This window comes from Mirounga leonina, unplaced genomic scaffold (genome assembly GCF_011800145.1).
Source record: "Mirounga leonina isolate KUSES-001 unplaced genomic scaffold, KU_Mleo_1.0 Mir_418, whole genome shotgun sequence".
Classification (NCBI taxonomy): Eukaryota; Metazoa; Chordata; class Mammalia; order Carnivora; family Phocidae; genus Mirounga; species Mirounga leonina.
The window spans coordinates 22,959,426-22,976,106 of record NW_023270739.1 but is presented as its reverse complement, the minus strand read 5'-3'; the positions used below and the strand labels follow the sequence as shown (position 1 = coordinate 22,976,106).

General features: G+C 41.3%; 1 protein-coding gene across 2 annotated transcripts in view; it reads left to right on the top strand.

Moving 5' to 3' along the window:
* The window catches only part of PLXNC1 (plexin C1), a 141,915-nt gene that overhangs the window by 56,897 nt on the left and 68,337 nt on the right, over positions 1-16,681 (top strand). For both annotated transcript variants that reach the window (XM_034987834.1, XM_034987835.1), the window contains exons 6-9: positions 6,067-6,220; positions 9,445-9,532; positions 11,595-11,697; positions 11,842-11,943. In XM_034987834.1, coding sequence (XP_034843725.1) covers positions 6,067-6,220; positions 9,445-9,532; positions 11,595-11,697; positions 11,842-11,943 — 447 coding nt within the window. The remainder of the gene's footprint in view (positions 1-6,066; positions 6,221-9,444; positions 9,533-11,594; positions 11,698-11,841; positions 11,944-16,681) is intronic.

The window sequence follows — 16,681 nt, the reverse complement described above, 5'->3', positions numbered from 1 at the left end:
ACCAGTCTTTGGGTTCACTTGTATAAATTAATCACCATTTCTATGTAGTTTGGAACGTTGCAAAAAATATTTACCCCCAAACAACCACTAGTGCTTTCTTCTCTACCCTGAGTCCCACTGTGGTTTACCCAAATCCCTGTAGAACCTTCCCACACAACCATTACCTCACTCTCCAGCTACCATCACTCTCAAGGTAAAGGAGATAAGAATTTAGTAATCTTTGAAGCCAACTTTAGACTGATTATTTTGATAACGTTGATAAAACATGTGATGCCATCTCTTAGTCATATTGTTTCAAAATATTTCCTACTCTTATGGTCATCTGTGACTTACCTGAAAGTTCCAGATCTTGTTGATTTAAATAATACCTGACCCTGATCTACAGAGATGGTAGTCTATGGCTCGGGTCAAAGAGTGTTGGCTACCTGCCCGTCATATGCCTAGTAACATTCTAGTAACTTTCTGAGTACAGAAAGACCCTGATATAATGCAGAGCCTCTGCTTCCAAGAATCATCATCTCTTTACACAAAACAATTAGAAGATTGTATATCCTCATCCTCATTACAGAATCGTCATTAACAAGAAATAATTGGAACAATTCCAGTTGGCTTGGAGGGATTTCGTGAGGTTTTGTTGAGCAAAAACAGCAAGATGCAGAAAAGTATGTGTAGCATGATCTTGTATTGATCGAAAACTCAATATATGCTATTGATATATATAGCATATATGATATGCTATTGATATAGCATGATCTGTATATGTTTATGTCTCTATATAATTATTTGCGCATGAAGAAAAATATGAGAGAATTCTTACTAGGTCGTAAACATGGGCTCTCCTGATGGTGTGACTGATGATGTGGTGAGAGGGAAGGCTGAGACAGGTAGGAAAAAAAAAAGAAGAAAAATGAAATTCTCATATACACAAACACAAAAAAAGGATGTGTGACATCCCATTTTTGCATTATGCAAAATTGTTTGTATACTTATAAAGAGATTGTGACAATCAGTGAAAATGGCTAATACTGATAAAAACAGAAAAGACAGAAATAGAAGTATTTCCTACAAACAGCAGGACTCTTAAGGCAGACACACTAGAAACATTCTTTTACAAATCAGAATGAAAACAAGGAATTCCACCATCACTGGTACAACCGGCATTGTTTTTAAAGTTGTGTCTAGTGCAGTAATACAAGAGACAAGTAATATAAATAACTATGGGAAAGGAATAGATTAAAAAATATCACTATTTGCTCATCTTAAGTGGTTGTGTATCTTCCAAATCTAAATATATTAGCTTTTAAAACTATTCAAATTAGAAGTAAAAGTGCTAAATGTTCAGTAAACATTCAAGGATCAATAACGTTAGGTGAGCTAAAGGAGTTGAGGTCAATTAGGAAAAGATCCCATTCATTAAAAACAACCAAACACTCAGGCATAAACTTAAAGGGTGAGGTGTATACCCTATATTTTAAAATCACTTTTACTAGAAGATACATGTTAAAGACAGCTACCACAAATAGTAATTTGGGCTATGCAATAGCTTGCTTTAAGCAATTCTTTCTAACAGTAATTAGTGGGGCAGTGGTCTATTGAGGCTGTTTATAACTCATGATAGGGAAACCTTACCAATTAGAAACATAAGCATAAATAAAAATAAAAATAAAAACACACAAAGTATTTTCTTGGAAGGTAGGAAAAACATCTTGAATATATCCAGATACATACTACATTTCTGGGCAGGAAGATACCATAAAAATGTCATTTCTTCCTCAACCTATTTTCTAGATTGCATGTCATCCCAGTGAAGATTTGAATAGACTTCTTCTTAAAAGTAATTTAAAATCAGCTGGAATAATGCGAACTGGTCAAGAATATCCAAAATGTATTTTGAAAAAACAGAAATGTACTTAAGCTAGACCATTTCCATATGATTATAAACTTGTAGATAGTGACAATAACTCAATCCATGATTCCGTTTAAAAGTAAGAACATAGATCGTGGAAATAGGCTAGAAAGCTCAGAAAGAAATGTAAAAATTGTAAAGATCAGATATCATAAAATAAGAGGAAACAAAATTATTTCATAAAAGGTGCTGAGATAACAGACTTACAATATGGAAACATAACTTAATTCACATTTTACATTAAATACAAAAATTTAAGCTGATTAAGAAATAATAAAAAGCTAACACGTAAAAACAGAAAATAGAAATAGGTACCAGATAATTGGAAATATAATTTTCTTAGCTCTGAACCAATGTAGTATGTAATAACAAAGGAAAAATATTCATATACTTGACATTTAAAAATATACAACAAAAAAGATAACTATAGCACAATTCAGGAAAACATTTGCAACAGGAAAGATATTCATTGCAAGATATTAAAACGAGGAGAAATTGAAAAGAGAAATAGCAGGACACCAAAGAGTGGGCAAAAGCATACATTCTCACAAGAGGAGGTTTAGAGAGTTAGACATAGTTAGTGGAATATGTTCACTTCACTAATTATCTAATAAATACAAATTAAAGTGAAAAGAATATGCCAACACCTGGCATTGGCAATGCCAATTAGCACAGCCTTTTTGGAGAGCGATTTGATGTTCTGTTTCAAAAGTCATAAGTAAATTCATTCTATCTGAAACACTAATTCCACTAATCTTTGAATTCTGAAGAAGTAACTTGAAAGAAGCAAAACTGTAAGCATGCAGACGCCACTTCAGTAGCTTTGTAGACTGAGAAACCTAGAAATAAAAAAACCGTTTGGCAATAAGCAGAATGGTTAAGTAAAATAAGGTCTGCTACCTGCTAGAATGTTACGCAGCAAGCTCTCTGGCGCCGTGGACATGACTAGCTAATTGACACTCAAACTTTCTATCTCATCTGATTCTTTGTGTCTTCACTCCCTCTCTATCCAGCTTAGTTGGAGAAGGAACTATATTCTAAGTTGAAGAACCTGGTAAGGATTCCCAGGTTGGATTTATTAAGCCAAGGCGTCAGCTTTTTATCTATACTTGCCTGGAACCCATACCCACACAAAAATACCTTCGGCTCCCTGGCTACACTCTCCTTCCATTGCACTTGAAAAAACTTGCTATTTTCAGATCAACTCCAACCTGGCTTCTGCCCCAGGGTTCCCCTGTAACTGTTCTTGCTGAGGTCACTAGCAAACTCCTCGTATCCATTCCAGCAGACACTATAAATCCTCCTCTTACTTGGTCTGTTGTCTGCGTTCTTGAAAGCCCCTCTCCCGTCGCCCTCCCTCCCTTGGCACACCCTGTCCGTGCTTACTTCCTTCTCTCTGGCCATGCCTCAGCCTCCCTTGCTGGCTTCATCTCTCCCTGACTCTAAATACTGGAGTTGTTGTAGACCCAGTTTAGGCTCTTGTCTTTAGCTCTCTAGTTTGTCTATAGACCATTTTACCCACTCCCTTGTTTTTATATCTCATCTCTGTGTTCATGTCTCCTTTATCTCTAGCCCAGATTGCTCCTCTGAGTTCCGGGCCCATATCTAACTTGACCTATCTCTTGATTATTACACAAGTATCTTGAACTAAACACAACCAAAATTGAAATCTTGCATTTTTCCACCCAAAGTCTACCTCTCCCTCTGTGTGTCACATTTCAGTAGACGGTACTTCCATCCATCCGTTTTTCTTACCAAAATTCTCCATATCAACATGCCCTACTTCTGGTCTCACCCCATGCTACTTCTAAAGGGTATCCTGAATCTGTCAGTTCTTTCTGTCTCTACTGTACCATCCTAGTCCAGGCTTCTATCCCCTCTTGAAGATCTCTTCATACTGTATGGCCTCCAGTTTCCAAAAGGTGACATCCCCATGTTTCTGCTAGACTATAAGCTCTTTGAGGGCAGGGACCATAGCTATTTGGTTCACTAAAGCATTTAACACCTTGCACAGCACTCGGCACATGTTAAGAGCTTGATAAATAGGGAACAAATAAATGCAATGATTACAGTTACGTAAAAGCTATGTGAGAACTGGAAGGACATATGGAAAATTTAAAACTGGTGAAAAAAGGATTTCAAAAAAAATTTCTGATTCTGTTGTTGTAGTGTTTGAGTAATGAAATAAATTTAAGACCTGTATGTACACAGGATAATATGTGATCATGTGCTGAGATGTATGTGAAGTTATAAGTGCTGGGTCAAAGAAGGCAGTGTGAATGAGAGCTCAGCCATTTGTTGGAGGTGAGTTAGTGGGAGCAGTTTGGGCTTCGTTGCTATGCTCAAGTCTGCTACAGATGGTTGGACTTCAGTCCAGTTAAAGCTGGATTATAAGAACTTGCCTTCTCTGGCAAGATTTATGGCTGAGAAACAGAATGTTTTGAAAATGGAAAGATGGAACTGACCCCAGGACTAGATTAGACATAGCAAGCTGATTTGAGGACAAGAGACAACAGAGTTTGAGGCTGGGTTAAAGTTTGGGTTAAAGTCAGATGTATAACAGAAGATGGACACCTCCCAGGTTGTCTGGGACTATAGCTCTTCATCATAGTTGGCAGGTTACCACTTCCTCTGCTCCCATCTTCCTAATGCTTAGCCCACCTTCCCACCAGATACCCTTTGTGCACCTGCCACCAAAGGGGTCGACCATTGGCATATTAATTCTTTTAGTTTCCTTTTTTTTCTAACCTTCATTTTCTTTTTTTAACTGAAATACAATCACATCGAACATTGTGCAAGTTTAAGATGCACAGTGGGTTGGTTTGATACATTGATATATTGCCATATGATTACCACCGTAACATTAGCTAACACCTCTATCCCATCACATTGCATTTCCTTTTTTGTGGTGGGATAATTTCCCTCTTTCAACATGAGAACTGGCTGCCTTGTTTCTTTAGATAATTCATTTGGGAAAAAGTTGCTTTAGGGGAGATTTCAAGATTTTCTCTTGGTATCCAGTTCTGTACACACACAGCCTCCCGCTCCAAAACTCCGATCGTATGTTTGCCCACAAACAAAACCTTAATTTTAAGCAGACTTCATAGGTCACCTTCTTTAAAACTATAATCTAATAACAGTACCAGTAAGAAATAAAGAAATGAAAAATGTATCTTAGCACCCGGGAAGTGAACGTACATCTTCTTAAATAAACCCCGGCCCAAACAGAAACAAATGAAAAAAAAAAAAAAATCATGTGTTTGGATGGGAATACTTAATATCACAAATATATAAGATCTCCTAAAACTAATGCATATATTTAATACAATTGCAATTAAACTCATGGTCTCCTCACCCCATTTGGGTAAGATAATCTTAAAATTTATATGGAAGAGCAATGTTAGGAGATGCTAAGAAGATTATGAAAATAAAGATAGAGTTTGCCTTTTTAGATGTTAAATATATTTAAAATCACAGTAGTAAAAGCTTGACATTGGAATAGAAGTAAATCAATAGATAATTGGAACAGAGCAGAATTCAGACTTAGATTCCAGATACACGGTAATTTAATATATGACAAAAGCGGTATTTCAGTTCAGTGGGAAAAGGAAGGTATTTTTTAAGTAAAGGGTTATGACATAGCTGATTAGTCATCTGGATAAAAATAAAGTTGGACCCTTATACATAAATATAAATTCCAGATAGATTACAGATAGAAGTTTAAAAAACAAAACAAAGATCACAATTTTGTATTTGTCTATAAGCTAAAGTTTGGGAATAACTTTATAACCAACGCAAAAACACGACGACATAAAAACACATTGTGTGGGGTAAAAGATACCACACATACAAGTTGCAAGATAAACAGATTAGGAGAAAACATGTGTCAGAAATATGACAGATAAGGATTAATATCTATACAGAGCGCTCTTAAAAACTGATAAGAAAAATACAGAGCAGAAAAATGGTCCAAGAATATGAATATGTGATTCACAAAAGGGCAAATAAAGTAGTCAAAACATCTCTTTCTTTACATCAGCAGTCTGAGAAGTTCTCCTTCTCTGGCATGTCAAAGGGTGAGTTCACTTAAGGCTCGAGGATGGATGGAGAGAGTACCAAAACAATGACATGGTTCCTGAATCTTCTTCTTCCCCACACAGACTACAGTCACTGTGGTGGGAAGCTTCCCTCCCAGACGCTCGGAGTGGGAGTGTGTGGTGAAGAACCTGGACACAGGCAGGCAGCTCTGCAGGGGTAAAAGTCCGCCAGGCAAGACCTGCACGTGCAGCATCCCCACCAGAGCGACCTACAAAGGTAGGCGGACTCTTTGCTAGTTTTTTGTTTGAAAGTGAAGAAGGCAGGAGAACCTCCTGAGTCCAGATGGCTCAGGAAGCGAGTTGAATGTGAGGGAGTCTGTATAGTCCCACCCTATAGATTCAGTCTCTGCCTACCTCCTGCTCTCCCTCCTCCCAGGACTCCAGCATCCCACTCTTACGTGTGAGTGGAGAATGACAGAGGAGGGGATGCTCGAGACGACAGTGGGGTAAAGCTAGAGATCATTGGGCTTCCCCTACCCAAAGGGTTCAGATAATTCAGAGATCAGAAAAGCTGGGAATGCCCTTGATGGGATGAGAAAATAGAACAGCTAATGTTCTATCATCTTAAGATCATTGCATTCATTCAGAAAGGAAGTGTTTATTGAATATCTACTATGTGTTGGGCACTGTGCTAGGTGCTAGGGATACAGTGACCAAAAAAGACAGACCTGGTTCTTGCTCGCAGTATTTATAGCTTCTTGGGGTAGAGACAAGTAGATGGCTTGTTATAATGAAGCATGTAAATGCATAGAGAGCCATGGGAAGTAGAGGAAAGGGGCACCTAACCGAACCTGGGAGGTGGCTGAGGGGATGAGGAGAACTTCCTAGAAGATGAATAGAGTGGAGCCAAAGAAAAGGGGGAGGAGCATTCCAGGCAGAGACTAACTAGTGTGATGGCTAGAAAGAGAGAAAAAAGCTTTGTTTGAAAAGCCATAAGAGGTTCTATATGGTTCAGGCAAATGGGGTAGGGACAGATGGAAAGCAATAGATACCAAAGAAGGCACAGAGTATCTGGTGTAAAGAGCCATTTACAATCAATAAATTTTTGTTGAATGAATGAATGAATGAATGAATGGCTGCAGGTGGAGGATGGCTAGAAAAGGAAAGGAGTGCGCTGTGAAAAATCAGATAGAAGGAAAGCTGTTGGGGTGATCCTGGTGGGGGGTGACTGTGAGAGCGGGTGCAGAGACAGGGATGGAGAGAAGTAGGCAGATTCCAGAGAATCTGGATGGTTATGAGTTATGGTGGACGTACTGAGGATTCAGGAATCCCTGTGGGAGAGAAAGACTAGAAGTAGGGTCACAAGATTGGTGCAGGCCTCCTAAAAAGGGGGAAAATCATGATGGACCTGAGTTTCATGGTGAGAACTGGTGTTACTCAGTTCATCCCAAATCTCTCCAAAGGGAATTTAGAGCACCAGGCCAGAGACCCAAGCTTAAAAAATGCCTCTCAGCCCCTGGGCTCTTGGTGACTTGGAAAATGATTTCAGTTCTCCACTTTTCTTTGTTTACCCTATGCAGCCTTTGTGATGGGCTTCTAGTTAATTTGCTCATTATAATGCAGATCTTACTCATGTATAAAATCTGTTTTTCGAGTATTTGAGATCACCTTGTAAAGCCCTTTGGTTGCGTTTAGAGCCTCCATCCGTTGCACCCGACCTCTGCCTGCCCTTTTCTTGGAATGCCTTGCATATTCTGAGCCAGCAAACAAACTCCCATCCCACCTCGTGCATTCAGCCAGTGGGTGGTCATTGCCAAACCTCTGTCCGTGCCCTCACCCCTTTCATCAAATCCTGTTGCCCTTCTGCTTTGAAACCATGGAGGAAGTATCACTTCCTTCATAACGGTCCAAGCTCTTTGGGCACCCCCCACAGTCCCCACAGGCACCTCCATCTGCGTAGCCAGGTGCTACATGGAACTCAAACCACTCATGGGCTGTTTCCTTGAGTCCTGTCATTGTTGGGCTTTTCCACCTAAGCCATTTTATCTCTAGCAGAATCACTGTAAATGCTGCCAGAGCAGAGATCAAATATATTTGTTTCCTTGTGATATTTCCCAGTAGTGTTTTGTGCATGGCTGACATGAAGAAAAGTACAAATTTTCCTGGTGTTCATCACTGAACATTGTAGATTCCACTGAAGTGTGCTTTCCCTGGGAGTCTCTCTGTGCTTCCTGTCTGTATGTCCGTTCTCCTAACATTTACGAACAGCTGTGCCAATGCTCTTGCTGAGAGGTCACGCCAGCCCTCAGACCTCCTTGTCTTTACAGTTGAGGGTTATCCTTTCGTACGTAACCACTTTATGTGAGCAGAGTTGTATGTGGTATCCCGGCTTTCAGAATGAATTTTTTCACTGTAGAGAAGTATCTTAAGTTAAGGGTTCTCAGACTTTGGGAATCACACACTAATAAAATTTCGCTATAGAAAAGTAAAGGGTGCCAACAAACTTATGCCAACTTCTTATTTGGCTAAGTGAAGCCTTTCATTTTTAAAGTCTCATCCTCTGTCTCCATTAACTCATAAAAGGAAGACAGTATCCTCCCAAATGGATGACACTGAAAACCTCACCGAGGAGCACCAGTCCCTGGACACAGTGGGCTTCGAGGGGACCGCTCCAGGCTCTGTGTCCAGCCCCGGCTGCATACAATCATATCATGGGGCACGTTGCCCACCACAGAGTCCCAGAGGCTCTCCAGGTGTGTTAAGTCAGGATATCGAGGCACATGGCTCTGGGATCTGTTTCCATCAGCTTCTCAAGTGATTCTGATACACTCCTGGGATTGGGAATCACCTCGGATAGAATATAGAAGTTGAGGACATACAGGAACAATGACATTTTTCTAATGCTGATTGAGCACGGTTTTTATCTTTCTTGTTACTTTATTCTTTTGAGGGGTTTCTACCCAGTGAGTATGTTTTCCAAAGCAAATAAGAAAACTTTTTATCATAGATTTGGCAACAGTTGACTCCAAGAGGATCATGGAACCCAGCCCACGGGAAGCACACTTAGAGTCTGTTAGGCAAATATCGGCAGTGTGGATTTTGCTGAAGCTACAGGATTTTTGTCTCCAACATTCTGGTTGTCATGTTCCAGGCAGTTCTTGCTCGGTGACTTGTTTTATTCTTATGCTGTGGCCAATTACAAGCTGAGATAGTGATCCCGGGGAGAGTATGAGATGTAAATGGGCTGTAAAATGGCTTTTTCCTAGTGATTATCCATGGGAGGCTTGGAACGCAAGGTGGGCCTGGGTCTGTTTGGAGGCTTGTGCTTGCACTTCGGCTGCCTGACGCAAACGGCCCCCGGGAACAAACCACATGCCAGCAGCTGGGACACCGCCACCCTCTGTGCAAAGGAGGCAAAAATATTTATTTTTTGCATTTACAGCTTTGCTTGACGATAGCGGGACTCCATCGTAAATGACATTTTTTTCCCCTTTGCTCCAGATGTTTTGGTTGTCAACGTGACATTCTCCGTCGGTTCTTGGCATTTATCAAAAAGATTCAACTTTACCAACTGCTCGTCATTAAGAGAGTAAGATTTTATTTGAAATTTAAATATTCTTTCATTGGTTTTAATTTATTTGTTTGCTTTATGCCTCCATTTCCTCCTTAAAGAACTCTTTTGTGGAGTAGAACTTTCTAAAGGGCCTTTTGGAGCATGGCCCAACGGGAGATAGGAGGGCCCCTGAGCTAATAAGCTGGCTCCTTCAAGCCCTAATAAGTAAGGTGCAGCAGCTAAGGAACAAACAGCTGTGCTTAAGTGTTCCTACCAATAGGGAAATACGTTTTCCCAGACCAAGAGATGCCTTCAAGTGAGTACAGCGGGGGGTGGGGGGTGGGGTGGCTGTTATGTTCTCCCCTGATCAGAACGGCTTTGGGAATTTGAGTCAAGGGAGAGGGGGTGAGCATGAGGCAAGGGAAATCATCAAGGAGAAGGAGAAGATGAAATCTCTTCCATCGAAGGAACATGTTAATTCCCACCCAACCTACCGCTCTCCCCCCGCCAACCTTTTTGTACCACCTTTGGCCATGTTGGGCTACGTACCCCCCTGAGTTAGGGCCACACCGCACTCCTTGCTTCTAAAGCAGAGAGAAGACAGGGAGGAAACGTGTTTCTCAGATTCCTGATTTTCCAGTTGAAAGATGGGTTGGAGGTTCCCATGGAAACAATGGGAAGCTGTATTATTAGTGATTCTATAGTTCATTCAGTCGTTTGATTGACCAACTCTGTGGGTATCGAATGCGAGTTTCATTTGGCCTGGCCTGAGAACCACTGTTGCTAGGGGGAAAATGAATTCAGGCTTGAAACTGAGTTGGAGGGCCCCTCTACCGCTAGCCGAATAGAAGCCGCTGGACCCTGTCTTCACCACCGTGGCACTCTTAAAGAGGGATCAAATTCAGTTATTTCTAATAAACTGGATGCATTTTGGGAGGGAGAAGAAACCAAACTTGATACAGAAAGCCTCGGAAGTCTGTGGAAATAGGAAAAAAGGGGGAGAGTTACAAAGAATTTTATAGCTCAAAGAGAGCTGAAACATAAAGCAGGTCCTCCCTCCCCAGTGTAGAGGCCAGGCGGAAGGAAGTGACTGTCCCTGGGTCCCACAACTAGGTAATTACAAACCAGCTGCTCAGACGCACAGCTCCCCAGAGGGTGAGTGTGCCCTGTCCTTGAGTACTTACTTCCCTTAGTAAAGCACTCAGTACAGGACTCACACCGGAGGGGCATCAAATGCAGATCACAAGCCTGCTTCTAGCTCACTTAGGTGGCTGGATAAACACTTCAGTGAGCCTGCGTTTCCTCCTCCCATCAAAGCTGCAGTTTTCTCTAGATCGGAGTCACAGAATGCTTTGGCATTTCTTGAAGACTCTAAAATATGAGCGGTGTCCCCGCTCCCTGCACTGGCCCTCTTGCTGTCCCAGGCTGACCTCCCATGGCTGTGTTCCCAGACCAACCTCAGTTTCTGTTTCATTGTTCCTTCAACTCCGATTTTCCTATGACAAGCTTTTCAAGTCCTCCGCTGTTATCCTCACGTGATAGGTTATTTGATTAGTAGACACAGTTCTTCCTTAATTTGATTAAAAAGCAAACAGTGGCGCCCCCTTCCCTCTACTTGCCAGGCCATACTTTTGGTCTCGCCTCTTCCAGGCAGTTGAGGGGTGTTACTAGTCCAGCGAGGGAGGGCATGCTGATCTAGGGGTGGAGACGGGGAGGTCAGTCTCCGGAGGGAAACTTCCCTGAGGGTAGACAAATAGCAGAACCCGATTCAGAAACAGAGCCGGTGGGTTCCTGTTATCTACCAGCTCGGCAGGTGACCCCAGCTTCAGGTTTCCATGGCAACAGCCCTGCAGGTATGATGACGGTCCATCAGCCCCGGGGGCTGCCCAGAGCAGGGCACAAATTCGGTGCTCTAGCCAGCCTCAGAGGACTGTCCTCTCTCCCCTGGGTTCATCAGTCTGTCCAGGGCTTTGGTGGTGGTGGTGGTTGTTTTCCCATCTTCTTTTAATTGCTTGCACACCACATCACAGAGGGAAATTCTAGGATATGAACATTTTCCTAAAAATGCAGGCATTAAGTTGGTTTTCCGTTTTGCCAGATGCCCAATATGTATTGGAACTGGCTGTGCTTGGTGTAAAAGTGAGAGAAGGTGTATCCACCCCTTCACAGCTTGTGACCCTTCTGATTACAAGCAAAACCAGGTAAAGTACCATTTTTGTTATTATAAGGTTTTACCAAAAATAAATGTTTGTGGCCACCCAGTCCCAGTCTGTCTTTTGTGTTTGTTTCAAGCTCTAAATTTCCCATCTGTTTAGATGTTGTTGAAGGGCTGTTCTTCATTTCAGGAACACTGTCAGGTTGCTGTTGAGAAACGGACGCCACCCAAGACAGCAGGAGGAGGAAGATTCATGGAGAATAAGAGTAATAGGACCCATCAGGGCTTGCAGGTCAGACCCTGGTTTTGGACTCATAATGGAAAAAATTCCCCTTTTAAATGACAATAACAACTCCTCCAACTTTGGGTTCCTTTTAAAAATTCCTTGTTTTACTTTCTACCAAAATTCCCTTTTTTACCTTTGATTTTTAACCAAGTTTCACTTAATTGGCTCAATACATGAAAGGCTGCACACTCACATAAAAGAAATTAAAATTCGGTAATTATGAAAAATGGTATCGTTCCAGTAGGAGTAAAATTTTCAGGGTGACTTCACGGCTCACTCTGGAGGAGTTAGAAGGAAGCAGATAGCACCCGGCACTGAGGGGATTTCAGTTTGAACCTCGCATTGCAATGGCATTCCTGGGGGTTACGTGGGGTGAGGGGAGTCTATGCAAAGGATACAAACTCCTTCAGATTGCCTCTCTTTACTTTGTAGAGGTGATCTGACCCATAGTTAACAGTGCCAAAGCAAAGCGTTGTGTCTTATGAGATAGTTATTTATTTATTTATTTGTTTGTTTATTTATTTATTTATTTTAACTCTCCATTTCCCCAAAATTTTCTTCATGAAAAAATATTTTCTATGAAATTTCCTTGGAAATTCCTCTGATTTTCTTCATAGCACATCACCAAGTTCAACCAACAGACATGTTTGAAAAGAAAGGATATGACAACCTAAACGTTCTGGGCAAAGAATAGTGGCTGTGCTGGGAGTTGGCTGGCTCCTCCGAGCCACCGGGAGTTAATTGAGCATGTACTATGTGGTGACAAACAAGAAAGGATAGGTTCTTGCTCTTATTAATCTGGAGGTCGAGCAGGAGCAGACAAATTAAAACACAACATTTCTTTTTCTAAAAAAAGTCTCTGTTTTCTATTTCATGATGAATCTATGGTTTTGATTTATCCATTTGCTGGTATTTAAGGTCAAGTGCGAATATGGATCAGTAGCACATTTTTCATCGCTCCTGAAAAGTTGATAGTAACTTTAGGTGAATAACTAACAGGCAGAGGGAATGTGAATCAGAATGGATTATGAAGTTAATTAAAGGCATTAGAAAGGCTTGGTGGGCCGATATCTCCAGATTTGAAGTCTTCGAGGTTTTATTAAGGGATGGGCTAGTACTCTTCTCTTCCCTTAGCTTATAAAACTAAGACATAATGACAGGTATTTGGATCAAGGAGGCAGTGGCTTTTTAAAATAATCAAATTTCTCTTTTGTTGTTGTTTTAGTTGTTTCTTTTCAGTTTTAGTAAGGTACACCTAACAAAATTCACCACCTTTGCCACTTCTAAACGTACGGGTCAGAAGTGTTAAGGACATGCACGCTGTTGTGCAACCATCACCACATTCCATCTCCAGAACACATTTCGTCTTGCAAAACTGAAACTTTGTACCCATTAAAAAATAACTTCCCGTTTTCTATCCCCTCCCCTCCCTGCCAGTCCCTGGCAACCACCATTCTACTTCCTGTCTCTATGAATTTGGTTACACTAGGTACTTCATCTAAGTGGAATCATATAGGAATTGTCTTTTTGTGATTGACTTATTTCATTTAACATAATGTCCTCAAGGTTCATCCATATTATTAGCATGGAACACAATTTCCTCCCTCTTGAAGGCTGAAAAATATTCCACTATATGCACATACTACGTTTTGTTTATCCGTTCATCTGTGGATGGACACTTGGGTTGCTTCTACCTTTTGCCTATTGTAAATAATGCTACTATAAACATGGGTGTACAGATATCTCTTGAGGATCCTGTTTTCAATCCTTGTGGGTATATATCCAAAAGGGGAATTGCCAAATCATATTGTAATCCTGTTTTTAATTTGGGGGGGAATGTCATGCTGTTTTTCATAGTGTCCTGCCATGTTACATTCCCACCAACACTGGACAAGCATCCCAATTTCTCCACATCCTTCCAACTCTTGTTATTTTTGTGGTTGTCTTTATGGTAGCCATCCTAAGTGGGTGTAAGGTGGTATCTCATTATGGATTTGAGTTTCTTTTCCCTAAAGATTAGTGATATTGAGCATCTTTTATTGTGCTTGTTGGCCCTTTGTGTGTCTTCTTTGGAGAAATGTCTATTCAAGTCCTTTGCCCGTTTTTTAATCAGGTGGTTGTTTGTTGTTGATTTATAGTTCTTTATGTATTCTGGATATCAACCCCTTATCAGATACATGATTTGCAAATATTTTCTCCCATTCCATAGGTTGCCTTTTCAATCTGTTGATTGTATCCTTTGATGCACAGAAATTCTTAACTTTGAAGTCCAGTTTTTCTTTTTTTTTTCTTTTGTTTCCTGTGCTTTGGTTGTCCTATCCAAGAAATCATTGCCAAATCCAATGTCATGAAGCTTTTCACCCATGTTTTCTTCTAACAGTTTTATATTTAGAACTTTAGTCCATTTTGAGTTAATCTTCATATATGGCATAAAGTAAGGGTCCAGCTTCATTCTTTTCCATGTGGATATCCAGTTTTCCCAACATCACTTGTTGAAAAGACTCTCCTTTTCCCATTTAATGGCCTTGGCACCCTTATCAAAAATCATTTGACCAGATATGCAAGGGTTTACTTCTGGCTATCTGTTCTGTTCCACTGGTCTACATGTCTGTCTTTATACCCATATCACGCTGTTTTCGTTACTATAGCTTTGTAATAAGTTTTGAAATCAGAAAGTGTGAGTCCTTTAACTTTGTTCATCTTTTTCAAGACTGGGAAAAAGTTAAACTTTTATTTTGAGGTAATTGTAGATTACATGTACTTGTAAGAAAATAAGACAGAGAGATCTTTTGCCCAGTTTCCCCCAATAGTAACATCTTGCAAAACGATCACACAATATCACAACCAAGATACTGACAGTGACAAGAGTCAAGATACAGAACAGCTCTATCACCACATCCCCTTTCCTCCTCCCTCCTACTCCCCATTTCTGACCCCTGGCATCTACTAATCTGTTCTCCATTTCTATAATTTTATAATTGCAAGGAGTCTATATAAATGGAATCATCCAGACATGCCCTTTTGGGATTGGCCTTTTTAACTCAACATAATTCTCTGGAAATTCATCCAAGTTCTTTTACAGATCAATAGTGTGTTCCTTTTTATTGCTGAGTGGTAGTCCAGGCAATGACTTTTAAAAATTTCTTTTATGTTAGTGTCTTCCTGTGCCTTTTGACCTTTGACACTGGGTGGTTAAAAGAACTGGCTGGGTTACCAAGTGGGCAGGACAAGGCTGAACATAACCAAAAGCCTAGGCCTGTCTCCAGTGCTGCTGTGTGAATGACCCTTCTTAGTTTGGAGAAAGGTATTTTGTTGATACTGGAATGTTTTCTTTAAATATGTGGCTCAGAACAGAATCTTGATTTCGGTTCATAGGGAGTGGTATAATATTACTGGTCACAGGGGGGTTTCTCATGCTCTGGCGTATACTGCTATCTTTCAGTATCATGTGGATGTGTAACTCCACGTTTCCAGTTTGGGTCCTATGTTGGCCTTGAATGAAGTACTGAACACTTTTCCTAGCAGAGAAGGCACTGAGAGCTCTCCCTCAATGCATCTTCCCACATCACCCGTGTATCGAGTGCTTCCTGCATGCCAGGGGCTGGGATGGTGCAGACATGCTGGGATAGGAATGGTGCAGACATGCTTTTAGGCTTCATGATGCTGAGCTGGAGTTGATTCTTACTACAGGTGTATATTGAGCACCTAGTCGATGCCATTATATTGAGCTTCGTGGCTACAATGAGGAGGACACAAATGAATCCGGCACATGTCTTGCCAACAGTCTCAAGAATCATGTACATGAGTACATAAGTAAGAATATAAGATAAAAAATATTAACATAGGAGAGGTACCAGAAAGTACACAATCTCAGAGAGCCTGGCTATTCCCGCAGCCTCGGCTTAGTCATTCCTGTTTATTTAAGCCCAGTGCCTGGCAGCTAAAAACACTTAATCAGTGTAGTTGGTTAAGGTTTTGATGGATGGATGGATTGATAGACAGAGATGGCATTTCAGCCAACAGTTGAGGGATGAGACTCATGGAGACAGAGGAGTGGGTATTCTGAGCAGAGGGGCTAGTATTAGCAAAAGATAGTGGGTCGCCAGAAAATTCCAGGTCATCCATACCTGAGGTCCAGGAGACCCAAGTAATTCAGTCTGGCTGGAGCAGAAGGGTACAGGAAATCCTGGGGCACAGGGCTGACATGACCCCGTAGCCGGCATCTGGGGGGCCTTACACACCAGGCCGAGGAGCTTGGGGTTTGTTCTTCAGCAGCCACAGAATGCTACTCAAGACATTTACCTTTTAAGGTGCGAATTTGCTCATCTAAGGAGGTGGCACTTAGGAGACAGAGTTTCTGGTGTCTTGGGTTGGGCGGGTTGCCCTCATGCTGTTTCATGCCCCTATCCCCAATCCCTTTATCCCAGCTACAAATATGTGTTGTCGTTTATCGGGGAGGGGGCTGCATTAAGGAAAGGCACGACCAAAACAGGGAAATGAACTCAAAACCCGATGTTTGCCCTTTGGGTGAGAAGTATTTTCAGCTGTAGAGGCCAGTCTCTCTCAGATGGTTGGCCCTGTGGCCCTGCACTCACCTCTCTTCCTTTTCTTAACAGTCTTCCACCTGCTGAGAGAACTGGCCACTCTCCCTCTCCTGTTCGCACAGAAAGGTTGTGCAGATCTCTGATATGATGTTGTTCTCGTATTTGTTATTCTTCGCCGTCTGCTTATCTTGGTGGGGTGG